This window comes from Pleurodeles waltl, chromosome 4_2, assembly GCF_031143425.1.
Source record: "Pleurodeles waltl isolate 20211129_DDA chromosome 4_2, aPleWal1.hap1.20221129, whole genome shotgun sequence".
Classification (NCBI taxonomy): Eukaryota; Metazoa; Chordata; class Amphibia; order Caudata; family Salamandridae; genus Pleurodeles; species Pleurodeles waltl.
In genome coordinates this window covers 34,393,956-34,408,394 of record NC_090443.1, presented here as the reverse complement: position 1 = coordinate 34,408,394, position 14,439 = coordinate 34,393,956, and the positions used below count along the sequence as shown (strand labels likewise).

The window sequence follows — 14,439 nt, the reverse complement described above, 5'->3', positions numbered from 1 at the left end:
ATGGTGTGGGGTGCATGTGAAGCACACCACCCTGGATTCACTCAGATGTTTAGTTTTCAGATGTGTCTAGGTCTCGTACATTTTTCTACATGGCAGCAACCCAAAGACCAAAAAGTTCAGCCCTCACCATTCCAAGAGGGATGATTTTGAGAGTTAGAGAAGCTCTCATGGCCCAGCTGTAAAACCAAAATAATCAAATGTCCTCTTGCTTGTTATTGGGATAAGATCTTTTAGTGTGCAGGGGAGTGCTGAAAGACTGGTACCCCCTTCAGTTGGGGTGGGGGCATAACCATGTCCATACTGTTTGGTAGACACCACCCTAATATATATATTTTTTAATTCCCTTGCATCTAGTAGGCTTTCTGCCTCCCCCCCGGGAATGGATCGGGGGTAGTTGCCCCATCTGCTCACCGCTGGGCAGAACAACTTTGTCCCCATTTATATTGGGGTGGGAGTATGGCCATATCCCCACCCTATTTTTTTAAAAAAAACTTCTTCCTTAGTGTCTGGTGGGTTTCTGCCCCCCTTGGGGGTATATGGGCCTTACAAAAATAGGCCAATCTGCCCCCAAGGGGAGCAGAAATGGCCAACAGTAATGTGCCCCAATGGGAAGCGACCGTTGCCCGAGGGTCCCCCCCCCCCCCCCCCAAAACAAAACACACACACACCTATCCCTGGTGCCTAAGTGGTTTCTGCTCCCCTCTTGGGGGCAGATTGGGCTAATAGAAATAGGCCGATGGCCTAAAATAAATTTGCCCACCAGGGGAGCGACCCTTGCCTAAGGGGTCGCTCACCATCTGTAAAAAATTTAAAAATCCCCCTGGGACCCGACAAGGAGTAAAAGGTATATTTTTAAAATTCTCAGCAAAATCTTCAGCTGGATCCGTGGCTTTTTCTGAGAATTAAAAAAAAAGAAGAAAAGAAAAGTGTGATCTTCCGCTCTCTTAATTCATTTTGACCCCAGGTGGGCCAGGTCCCAGAGGCATTTGGGCATTAGTAATACATGGGGGGAGGCCTCCTCCTAGGGCTTTTAGAAGTCATGGGGACCACCATCTCCCAAGGGCTATTCTTAATAATATTGGGGGGGGGGGAGGGGTGGCATGTGTATGCCCCGGCGACCACCAACTTACTAGGGGCATCTCTTACCCTGCCCACTGTCAAGTGGGCAGGGCAAGAGATGAAAAGATTGCTCCCACATGCAGAGAACTGCATTTTCAATGGCTCCCTGTGTGCATGAGCAATGCAGGCTCCCGCAGGAGACGAGGAGCCAGCTGGGACTGTGGGGGCTTTCATGCTTCCCCTGCGGTCCCTTACATCTCCAACAAGGACAGAAGCACTTGCTTCTGGAAAGTACAAATCTTCCAAGTGTGTTTTCTCTCCAGTTCCTACTTGTAAAGTTATCTGATGGAGACTGTCGAGGAACATTCATATTGTCAAAGCTAAATACACACAAGGAAACTGGAGACATTACCTCGGCGTCCCTAATATGCTGTATTGTGGAAGATAAACTATACGTTTTACTAATGAGGTAGCACTTACTAATTAGTCAGTAGAAAGTACTCCTGTTGGTCATACATTCTGCACAAAACAGTGGTCTCTTCTTGAATAATACACAGGACAGGATTCATTTTGGTATGATGCTTATTTCACAGAAATCTAACTTTCACGGAAGCACAGATATTACCAAAGCAGGTGACCAAGTTGAAGTTCCATTTCTGTAAAGTACTAATCATCCTAATTTGTTGTGCATGGTCATGGTAAAGCAAGGCCCATATTTATACTTTTTTAGTGCCGCATTTGTGCCGCTTTTTGACACAAAACCAGTGCAAACTCACAAAATACAATTGTATTTTGCAAGTTTGCTCCGCTTTTGCGTCAAAACATAACGCAAATGCGGCGCTAAAAAAGTATAAATATGGGCCTAAGTGTTTTGTGTGCATTTCCATCTTGAAGACCAGAGATCTTGTTCTCCCTTTTGGCCCCATCCCATATACATTAATGGTATGCAAAGTCTACCCCCCATTTTCGTAGGAAGATAGACTGCTTACTAAAAGGACCCCCTGAGTGTGTTCCCTGCCAAATTTGAAGACATGTTTTTGATGCACAGGAATATGATCACATCTCCACCAAACAAGGAAGCACTTTGTGAGTGCTGTAGGGTAGGCTGCAGGGCCAACCACAGGCCGTGCATGGTTCATGTCATGAGTGATGTAATATGAGAGGTCATAAGCAGTGCATTGCAGTGGGTGTATGTTATAGTTCGCTTAGGTAACTAGAACTGCTGAATTTCTATGATTTTGTACGAGTGAAATATGAGCCTAATTATAATGCCCCTGTGACTTTTTCATTGAATTTCTCTGTTTTTTAATTATGTTGCGTAACTATATCATCCCTGTAACCTTTGTGTTTTTGTAGTGAATTTCTATGTTTTTTATACAGCGTCCTAGTAACCTTTGGTTTTTATTATATATATATATATATATATATAACTGGTGGTTGCCAGTAGGTAATTATAGTTAGGACCTAGTTTCCATAGGAAAAACATTTCTTGTATTGCCAATAACCTTGGTGCCATTTGACGAATCTTCACAAACTTTTCAAAATTAGTACACCATTCACTTGAGCTTCTGTCTGGAAAGTTTAGGGGTGATTTGTCAAGTAGGAGCCGAAGAAAGGGGGGGGGTTCTCAAAATGCTTTTTCCCCCATGTAATTTCCTTAGGGATTTTTTGACACGACTACAGCCTGAACCGCTGGACTGAATTACAACAAATTTGGTAGAAGGCAAGCTCTTGGTCCAGAAAGTGTGCTTTTTGTGATTTGGTGTAAATCCGTTCTGTAGTTTTTTAGTTATTAAACGAAAAAGAAATGTGCATATCTGGGTGGAGCGTAAGCATAGATCTCATGGTGAAATCTCATTGGCTGCCAGCACTTCAACCAGAAAGTGCTGGCAGACATCTTTGGATTCTGGCTCAGCCGAGTCCCAGTAAAAAACATAAAAATGAGTGGGAGCATGGTACATACATTCTGAATCTCTAGGCATGTTGTCGGGGTTCAGGGCTGGGGCTAAAAAATGTGTTTAAAAAAAAATAAAAATGTTTGCCACAAATATGCTGATTTTTTTTTAAGATAGGCCCAGCTCTCCCGTGCCACTGCGTCGCTCTTGGCCTGTCTTCTTGCTTTTTCGGCTGGTTATTAAATGCCTTCTTGCTTTTTCCTCATTTTCAGTGCTTTCACCTTGCTTTTTCACCCATCTTTTGTGTGCCCTCTCTTTGCGTTTTCACTCCTTTCTCCTTGCTTTTTCCCTCGTATTTTGTGAGCCTGCTCCTTGCTTTTCCCTCATTTCCACCGATTTCTCCTTGCTCTTTCCCTCATTTTTGTGTTCCTGTTTCTTCCTTTTCCCACATTCTCGCTGCTTTCACCTTGCTTTTTCCACCTGTATTTTGTGTGGCTTCCCCTTGCTTTCCTCTCGTTTTCACTGCTTTCTCCTTGCTTTTTGTAACCTTTTTTTGTGTGCCCTCTGCTTACTTGTCCCTCTTTCTCACTGCTTTCTCCTTGCTTTTTCCCCATTTTTGTGTGCCTTGTCCTTGCTTTTCCCTCGTTCCCACTTTCACCTTGCTTTTCCACCGTTTTTTGTGTGTGCTCTCTACGTGCCTTTCCCTCATTCTCACTGCATTCTCCTTGCTTTTTCCCTCGTTTTTTTTGTGCCCACACCTTGCTTTTCGCTCGTTTTTTACTGCTTTCTCCTTGCTTTTTTCACCTGTATTTATGGGCATCAATTCACCAAAATGCCAGGGATACCGGAAGTGACATCACACAATATTTAACCTTTACTTTGACACACACACACCCCCTCACGTGCTTACACATACACACACATTCACACGCTCTCACATTCATACACTCTCACACGCAAGCATGCATACAACATACATTTGTACCAGATAGTGTCATATTCCAGATAATTGTACTCCATTTTATTACACTAATGGTTAATAATATGATTCACTATTTGTGTAATAAAACAATTGACAGAAAGCCAGGAAAATGGAGACTCAACTAATGTCCTCAAGGATGAAATGTCCCTGTTTTCCAGGCACTGAATTTTGCGACCCCTGACTGAGGTCCATGCCTGTATTCTGTGTGCCTTTTCCCTGCTTTCTCCTTGCTTTTGCCATCGTTTTTTGGGTACCTTCTTCTTCCCATGCTTTCCCCTCCTCACTGCTTTCACCTTGCTTTTTCCCCATACTTTGTGTGCCTTCTCCTTGCTTTTTCCTTGTTTTCACTGCTTTCTTCATTTTTCCCCATTTTTTTGTGTGCCTGCTCCTTGCTTTTCTTTCGCTTTTACTTTCTCCTTGCTTTTCCACCCATAGTTTGTGTGCCTTCTCCTTGCTAATTCCTCTTTTTCACTACTTTCTCTTTGCTTTTCCCTGTTTTTCATGTGCCTTGCTTTTCCCTGCTTCCTCCTTGCCTTTTCCCTCGTTTTTTGGGTGCCTTCTCCTTGCTTTCCCCTCATTCTCACTGCTTTCTCCTTGTTTTTTCACCTGTTTTTTTGAGTGTCCTGCTTTTACCTCGTTCTCACTTGCTTTTTCATCCGTTTTTTTTGTGTTCGCTCTCCTTGCTTTTCCCTCTTTTTCACTGCGTTCCCTTGCTTTTTCACAACTTCTTTTGTGTGCCCTTTCCTTGCTTTCCCCTGGTTTTCACTAGTTTATCCTTGCTTTTTCAGCTACTTGAGTGCCTTCTCCTCGCTTTTCTCTTTTTTTTATTGCTTTCTCCTTGCTTTTTGTGTGCCTTTTCCTTGCTTTTCCCTCGTTTTCACTTCTTTCTCCTTGCTTTTTAACATGGCTTTTTGTGTGCCTTCTTCCCCTTGCTTTTCTCTTGTGGCATGGAGTTGGCCACAAGGCCAGGTCAGGCCCTGTGGCTCACCCCCTGCTGCAATAAAAGAAAACAAAATTCACTGAAAAAAAACCAAAGGTTAAAGGGACCTTATAGGTAGGAATTAGAATTTTTTTTTTTTTAAAAAGCTTAGAAATGAACACAAAAAACCCCTAAGGGTGACAGGGACGTTATAGTTAGTATCAGAATTTACATGCACAAAACTATAGAAATTCAACTGCTGTATAGTTAAAGTAACTCTAACTCGTGCCCCAAGGTAACTATAACTCGTGCCCTCACCATGCCCCGCTCATTATCCAACATATTATCTCAGTAATTGCATCTTCTATGACATCATTATTAATATCATTGCAACATTTACAGTAAAATTGTTACCTTGGGGCACAAGTTATAGTTACTTGAAATAACTAACGATAACACCTACATTTCTTTGGTTTTGCACGTGTAAATTCTGATCCCAACTATAATGTGCCTTTTGTGTGTGTGTATACGTATCTAATGTCTCTGTTACACACTGTACACAGGACCACTGGGAGAAAGTTTGAATTTCTTTTCTACCCTGGAGGTGACCACCCTGGCCTTGACAGGCTCTTTGATATTCTCAGGGGGAGACTTAAGCATCTGTTTCAGCATAGGGATCTCTGTGCCTAGAGATTGCTGTGTATGGACAAAGGGGGAGTGCAACTGGATTTGGTGGGACAGCGCCTGGACCAGAGCCTGGCTGCAGACTAGACTCGGTCCCCAGAGGCTACTACACCTATCTGAAGTCCTGCAGCATATGTTTGAAGGCCTGGCGTACCCGGTGTGGCATGGCTGTAACAAAGGCTGGATGTAGGGCTTTGCCAAAGGTCAGACAACACACCTCTGATCCTGTGTATGTACAAAAAATCCATGCACAGTGAATTATGTCCAGAATAGCTGGGTGCAGGTCCTAGGTTGACCAGTTTTATCTATGACCCCTTGTATGCCACTCCTATGTGTGTCACCATTGCTTGGAGGAAAGGTCCAAAACTATTTCTTGCCTTAGTGACGGGAGCTTTCACATAGGGATTTAAACAACTTTTTATATGAAGTGTCTTCTTCCATGATAAGGCCTACCTGTTGACATGTTGGCAAAAATGCCATATCAAGGTGGCAGCCACACGCTGGCTTGCATCCCTACCCCTGAAGACAATTTTAGTGGTGTACAGGTGTGAGAAACAGCCATCAATTGTGTGGCCTGCACAGTGTAATGGGTCCACATTCACTTACCACTGGCAATTAAACATCCCATTGTATCGCTTGACTCTTTCAGAGTAGGGAAGCAGAGCAGTCCAAGGCCTTCTCAAGGGAGGTGGTTTGGGGTAGTAATCATCATTCGCTAGCACACAATAACAACACTAAATAAATAATTGTCCAGCCTGTGCTTTTTCTTTAGAATAGTAAAAGTACATTTATTACAGACGTACTACTTAATACTAAGCAGTAATTTACAAATATACATAAGCTGGTGGAGATACTTTTGGTAACATTACATTTGACCCCTTAATTCACAGAACACCCCATTCAAGTACAGTACACCATTTAACCATATATGGGGGTGTCAGTTTGTATTAGGTCATTGCTGTCCGCTCTCAAGATTGAAATCACATGTTATGGTAATACTTCTTTCTCTCACTGACTTCAGTAACCACTATCTCTTCTGCACTTGTTAAGAATAGTCCAGCATTGCAATCATGTGTCCACATTATCAGTAATAAGGCATGACATCCCACTTTGCACTTATGGATAACCAGGCATTGCAATAAGGTGCTTGCCTAACCTTTAATACATTTTGCAGCCTATCAGAAATAAGAATTACTATCGGCTTTACCATCCCTTTAAATAAAGGTTTGTCATTGACGTCTTAGAATAAAGCATTGGTTAATCTCATAGGTACATAATACTTTGAAATAAAGCATTGCCAAACTGCTATGAACACCTTTGATTTTCAGTAAAGCATTTCAAGTCCTTTGACAACCATTTTTAAATAAAGCAATGTCAACATGTACCATATATCTGTGTCTTTTTTTTTTTTACACCTTTTATGCCACAGAACCTGCAACCATAAACTTTAGCCTCTAGAAGGTTGTGCACTCACCCAACTGTAAAGCTCCATCTTCAGCCTGGGAAGAGCTTGGAAAACATAGGTCAGGTTTGGGGCAGTCCTCCTTTTGAAGACTTTCCAGACATTATCTTTTAAAGATGCCATTATGCCTCCTTGCGATCCCCCATGATCCATTACTGTTGGTGGTGGTGACCCCACCACCCTGGTGCCACCACGAGCAGGTGAAAAGTATTGTTTGTACCAGTCCTAGAGGGCATTATGGGGTGCTCCCTTAGTGAGCGTGAATACTAATAAGCAGCTCCAGCTGCTTGTTTGCTTTGCCACATGGCCTTGTGCCTTTCCTTTTTAATGTTGTTTTTATTTCTGGGGGTGCCAAGTCCCACCTGGGGACCCCGTGTGTTGCCTATGGTGAGGGACATCCCAGTGGGCCCACTCCTGGCTTCCCTACAGGCTCCCCGTGCCAGCAGCTCTTTCCTGTGCTGCCATGGGAGCAGGCAGTTCTTCTTTCCTGCCTGCTCCTGCATTTAGTGATCTCCTTCCCGGGGGTGGTCACCCGCTGCGGCCAGACATGGGCATAGGGAGCAGGGCAGGCCCAGCGTCATTCAAAAGTCAAATCCTGCTCATATCTCTGACCCAGTTGGGCTGTTTTGCTCCATCTTGGGCTCATTGTTCTCTTGGTGGCAAGACCTAGCTGTTTGGAGAACTTTCCTTAGGCCTTTTGGCCTTTAAGATGGTGACTTGTTCAGGGAGTTGGTTCCACTGGCTCTCGGCACCAGTCTTATAGCTTTTGTCTCTTATGGGGCTTCTCTACTCCTTGGCAGAGAAGCCCAGTTCTTCCCCCCCAACTAGTTTTTAGGGGGCCTAGGGGGACCAGCTTCCCTGGTCCTGAGGAGAGCCCCATGGTCCTGGGGACAACTGTTGTGAGAGTCCTTAGTCCAGATGGCTATCAGGGGGTTCCTTCTTCCTGTTGTTCATGGCTGCTGCCTCCAGTCTAAGTGTCCAGCAGATAACACAGCCAAGGGAGAGCTTTCCCCCTTGAGCAAGACATTTTAAGTGGGGTGGAAGGTTTCAGAAGCGAGGCACCTCTAGCCTATCCGGGGGGGGGGGGGGGGGACAACAGCACCTCTCCTCCCCGATCCAACCCTTCCGGGCAGCCTGCTGGGACAATTCAAGATGGCATCACCCAGGAGTCACTAGTCACGTCTCCTCTGGGGACCTTAGCTCCACCCCTCACTGACATCACTACCAGGGTTTTTCCTACTAAAATCTCAAAAAGGAAGCCCCATACTGTGTTAACCCAAGTTGTCTAGGCTTCGTCTTTTATTCTGTGGGTTTTGCTGGCCCCACCCTGTAGCGGTACAGTGTGACAAGTAACTGATAGATGCAGATCCTTCAATCCCCAATCCTGTCTTGCTCAGTAAAGCACTGTTAATTGCTCCCTTTGAGCAGGGTGGCCCTTGTTCCGGCTGCTGGAGAGACATGTAATAAACTTGGCACAGCAGGGTGACAAAAGACCTGGGTCATGATCCTGAACTGAACCAAAGAAATATGAAAACCTTGGATGACCCGTTAGCTGTACAGATATCTTCTTGGAACTTCCATACGAGTGTACACTACAATTATGACCCCAGGTCAATATCCAATTGTGCAGAGTTCCCTCTGTGCCAGGATACCTGTGCATTGTTTCCGGGTTGGGGTCAAACATTTGCAGCCCCTATTCATGTGCACATGGGGTCACATGTAACCAGCCAAGTGCCCCTTACCTTTGCTGCGTTGTGGAGGCCTTATCTTGAAAGGTGGACACTGGTGGTAAACATGCACAGTTCATATAAAGGTTAAAAACCAGGTGCTCAAAAAGCAAAATATCTGGGCAGATTTGATAGGCAGAACCCATTGCTTTACAATAATTAATATTTTTAAGACTCTCTGATCTGCCCCGAAAGTCACACCTTGCTTAGGGACAGGACAATTCCCATGAAAATGTAACCCAAAAAGGGTATCAAGCAATGAGAAGTAAACCTGGGCTGTGGAATAAAGTCTGACGGCTGCAGTATGCTTGAATTTTAGTTTGACAGTAGTTAGTTAGCAACACCGGACACAGCCAACAATGAACCCCAAAATGTTAAGTAATTCTGCCTCCAACCAGGTTGCTTTACACAGCCAGCTCAGGCGAGGTCCGTGTCAGGTGAATAGAGCACAAGGTGAGCCCCTACACATCAGAACCCTAGGAATCATGGGGCACACATCCAGAATCGACGACCATTGAGCCTTTGGTGAGTGGAAAGAACATGTTTAATGTTGGGATCCAGGCAAATCAGGAGATAGGGTGAATAATCAGGGGAACTGTTAAGTAATCAGGACTTGCTCTAACAATACGCTGTTTCTATTTCAGCACCAAACCAAATGTATCGAGTGCCCTTGACAGCAGGCCAGGGTTTTGGGTGGTGGCTGCCACAGGACCCTAGAGTGCGGCCGGAGACTGTTGACCCCTGGATGAAAACCCCGCACCACCCGATGATAAGCAGCCCTATGACCAGGTGAGTACAACGTGAAGAGCAAGAAGGAGGTGGGATCTGAATGTGTGGAATGCCCACACTCCCCAGTGCCACACTCATCCAATGACAGAACTCTGAACGTGTGTATTTCTCACAAGGGTAGAAATGTGGTAGTTTGTGACGGATGGTCTGTGGGTAAATAGTTTATTTTGAAAGATTAGAATATTGGATTGAGAGGATGAAGGGCAGCACAGAAATTGAAGTAATTTGGTTTACACAAAAACTAGGTACATTTCAAAGATTCGCTTGGGAACAATTATTCTAAAATACGAATTTTCTGCGAAACGTTTTTAAAGGCTCTTAAAGTTGCACAATATTTATGCACAGCTGCATTGGAGCTCCTGAATGCAGGCGACTTGGGCTATAAAGCCAAGCTCGGACTTGTGAAGAACTCCACCTAGCGCATCACACTTCCGTCCAGTAGGGCCAACAGTGATAGCAAAATCTTCTTTCCATAGTAAATTACATCTTTCACCCTCTTTTGTGACCAGATCTAAAACTTAGGTGTGCCTGAAATGGTGAGGAGTAAGGGAGGCTACACAGATATGATACGGAAACCAGAGTTTTGAATTTAGCCAAAAACAGTGCAGCAGTTTTCCCCATGGAGGTTCTTTAATAGAATATGACATGAGCCATAAGTGTTTAAAGCCATCTTCTGTCCCCTCCATGACAGTCCATGCTCACAATCAATGCTAGGTTTACCAACCACTTTCCACCAGCATAAGATAGCTCCTTCCTCTCCCCATGCCCTCTTTGTAGTCAACCCAACGACGTTTCACAGAGGAAAGGAGAACTATAACTGGCGCATTTAAAAGATCATAAAAAAACGAATGTGGTCTGAATTAATAAGGCATCACTAGGCACTTTACTTAATTCCATGAAAATGCAAGAAAATAACCTACTTTCACGTTGATACTACACGGTTATGAAAAGTTGCACATTAAAATTGTTAATTGATTGTATTGAAACAAATCATAATTTACTTTAAGATCGTTCTATTTTGAACATAATTAGGGATATGAAAAAAGGCAGCGATAATTACATTTAACATAAATAATATATAAACAAATAGAGTTCAACTGAAACAAAAATGCCCACCAATCTGTACAAGAATTAGTGCTCAAATAGGAAGGAAAAAACAATTACGCTTTTATCACATAGGAAACAATTTTTCTATCTCTTACCTGCAGCTTTACTTACAACATCCCCCTTCTGAATTAAGAATGGATGGGACCAATTTCAGCCTCGCATTATGGTCCATATATCCACCCTTTCACTCCATCCTTTCATCCAACCTCCCTTTCGCTCATCCTTCCATCCACCCTTTCACTCAGCCTTTAATTTACCTATCCATCCTTCGACACATACATCCACTCATCCTTCCATATACCCTTTCACTCATCCATCCATTTACCCGCTTATCCATCCACCCATCCTTTTACTCATCCGTCCATCCATCCATTCACCTTTTCATTCATCTGTCCATCTTTTCATCCAGCCACCTATCTACCCTCCTTTTCTCCCATCATCCATTTTTTCACTTGTCCATCCTTCCAAACATCCTTTTACTCATCCATGTATACTTTTACTCTGTCCATCCATCCACACATCGATCCATCCCTTTCACTCATCCATCCTTTCACTTACTCATCCATCTTTTCTCTCATCCTCCATCCATCCTTTAACTCAACCATCCACCCTCCCTCGTTTTCACTCATCCGTCCTTACACCCATCTTTTCACTCATTTACCCATATATCCATCCATCCACGCTTTCACTCACCTATCCACCCACCATTTCACTCACACATCCATCTATCCATTGATCCCTCCATCTACTTCTTCACTCACCCATCCATCATTTCAGTCACTCATCCATCCTCCCTTTAATGCATCCATCCCTTCACCCATTCACTCATCCATCAGTCCATCCTTTCTTTCACTCACTCATCCTTTCATCTATTCATCCTTTCACTCATCTGTCCTTTCACTTCGTCCATAGTTACCCCTTCACTGTCAATTCACCCAGTCTTTCACTCCATCATCCATCCATTCAACCATCCATCAACTCACTGATCCATCCATTTACCCTTTCGCTCATCCATGCTTTCTCTCATCCTCTATCCATCCACCCTTTCACACATCCATTGAACCATTTATCCTTCCACTCATTCATCCATGTATCTGTCCATCCCCTTTTCACTCACCCATCCATCGTTTCACTCACACACCCATTTATCTATCCATCCATCTAGCCTTCCGCTCATCCACCCTTTCACTGCTGTCCACTCATTCGTCCTTTCATTCATCCAACCTTTCACCCAGCCACGACTCTACACTCCATTTCACTCATCCAGCCTTACATCTATCCTTTTCTCATCCATCCATAATGCATTTCACTCATCAGTTCAACTACTCTTTCAACCCAGCCTTTCACTTTATCTACCCATCCACTCACGCTCCCATCACCCACCCTTTCAGTCACTTATCCATCCTCACATCATCCATTTCACTCATTGATCCAAACAACCTCCTCATTCAACACCCTTTCAGTCATCCATACATCTATTCATCCATCTTCCTCCTTTTCACTCATTCATCCATGTGTCTATCCACCATTCCAAATTCATCTATCCATCGACTTACTCACCCTTCCACCCTTTCACTTTCAATGATGAGCCTTTGTCTGCGGCGTTGCAGACAGGAGAGGCCTACAAAGATCCCCACCCCTGCTGCAGCTACTAACTCCTCTGGAGCTTTGGTAGAAGGTCTAAAGAGCGACAGAGGGCAAGTCTGAGGCATGCACTCGTTATAGGCAGATAATGGTAAATTATTTGAAGCACCGCCATCTGAGTGGCAGAGGAGCAACCCACGGGCATGCACTGGTTTCAGGCAGCATGTCTGAATTATCCTTATAGTTTTTCCCAGAATGACAGAGGGGCAACCCACAGCATGCACTAGATAAAAGGACGCCATGATAGATGCATCAGCTACACAGCCGATCCTGACCGGCGGCAACCAGCTGGAATCCAGTGGGAATCAGCAGCCAAGATCTCAAGGTTTCATCCAAGAGCGGGGAAACAGTAAACCCAACAGTATGCACAGGAGACACACAAACATGCTAAATGGTCGGTAAAGATACCCCGAAGCGAAGGAGGGCCAACCCACAGCAACCCTCTGGTTAATGGTAGCCAAGACCCCGAGTTCACGGCCAGACATGCAAGCCCACCCATAAAACCAAACCTGGAAAGAAGCTAACGTACATGCAGGTCACAAACCGAGGAGGCTATGGCCTAATGCTAATGCCCTACTCATCCAAGTCTATTCAGCCCTTTACCATGGATTATTAACAGTGCCACGCCCATTTCAGTGCTTGCTGACTGGGGCGCGGACTCTATGCTGCACCCAGGAGAGGGATGGTCCTCGGTATGCAGTGGATGTGGGCACTGCTGAAGCCACCGAGAGCAACAGGGTTGCAGCCCAAATCCACGACAAACTATCAATAGCGATGGCTGTTGGTAATGGATAATGGCGATGGAGCACATTCCGGTAGGAACAGTGCTTTAAATGGGCCGGTACTCTCCGGTACTGGGTACCGGCACTTTTTTATTTTGAGAGGGAGAGTACCGGCACATCTCAAGAAAAACGTAATACTTTCAATTGGAGAGTACCGGCACTTCTCGGAAACAAGCAGGTACTCTGGCACAGAGTACCTGCACTTTAATTTTTCCATTTCAAGCACTGGGTAGGAATATGATTAGCATGTTAGATGACTTCAGAAGTGAAGGGGCTTAGGAAGGATAGATATGATGGGGGGCACAAGTGGCACTACCTGGCTCTAGAAGACTCATGTGGGCCTTACCATCACCCACTCTACCTGTATGCCGGGGCTGGTCACCCTGGAGGAGTTGTGCTTCCGAAAACACATTTTGGTGACTGGGTTACAATTTCCCTGGTTTGTGGGCACAACACCTAAGTTTATGTTGTTTAAAACAAGTTGCGTTCAAGTACTGCCCCCCACAGGCAGTCTGGTGTGCCAGAAGTGCTCAGAGCTAACCCTGGAACAGCTTTCGGACCCGCAGACTCCTTCCTGAGATGGTGGGCTCCTGGCCCTCGTCAGCAACTGTTGCACCTCAATCTAGAGGAGGGACAGTTTAAGTCCAAGGCCTTCCGACTACATTGGCTGTCGGAAAGGTCTTGTAACAGAAAACCGAGAAGCCACAGGGAAGAGATTCATGCCTTTACAGACCAGCGTCCTGCAGAAAGCCTCGACTGTCAGCGCTCAGGTTCCTGGTTATCAAAAGATCACATAGAAACGTTTAAACATGTACAGTTCTAAGAAAGGCACGGCAACAGGTGGGTGTGGCTGATAATTGAGCGGCTGGTCTGCTGAAGGGAGGGGTACAGGGTGAGGGGAGGGTGGTAATGAAGGGCACAGAGAAGTAGATGCTGACACTGTTTCTTTTGCAGGTTTGTGGATCAAATGACGAAGGTTGACAGAACTTTCAGTCTGTTCTGATGGCTCCCGTGGACCGAAGACACCACCCTGAACATAGTTGACTTTTCCTCACACCCTTCCTTGCGCTTCACCTATAGTTTATGCTTAATAAAATACATTCAGCATTATTCTTCCTAAACAACAATCAGAATGTTGTCTTGTCTTCTTGGGAGCTGTAGGAGCGGGGGTACAGGCACACGTGGTGCCCATCAGTAAGAGATCAGTGCAGGAGGGGTCAGGGCCTGTTGGTGCTAAAGGGGGTCAACGTATGCCTTTCACACATAGCTTGATGCTAGAGGGGTCAGTGAGTGCCCCTCTCACAGAGCTTGGTGGTGGATAGACCAGCGTGTTTCCTTCACACCAACCCCATCAGAGCTAGAGGTCACTCTGCCTCCTCGCACAGTCGG

The 14,439-nt window shown here is 44.9% G+C and overlaps 1 protein-coding gene across 2 annotated transcripts in view; it reads left to right on the top strand.

Moving 5' to 3' along the window:
• The window catches only part of SPMIP11 (sperm microtubule inner protein 11), a 43,866-nt gene extending 29,689 nt beyond the window's left edge, over nt 1-14,177 (top strand). For both annotated transcript variants that reach the window (XM_069230506.1, XM_069230507.1), the window contains exons 3-4: nt 9,373-9,517; nt 14,005-14,177. In XM_069230506.1, coding sequence (XP_069086607.1) covers nt 9,373-9,517; nt 14,005-14,053 — 194 coding nt within the window. In that variant the 3' untranslated portion in view covers nt 14,054-14,177. The remainder of the gene's footprint in view (nt 1-9,372; nt 9,518-14,004) is intronic.
• Nucleotides 14,178-14,439: the final 262 nt, after the last annotated feature.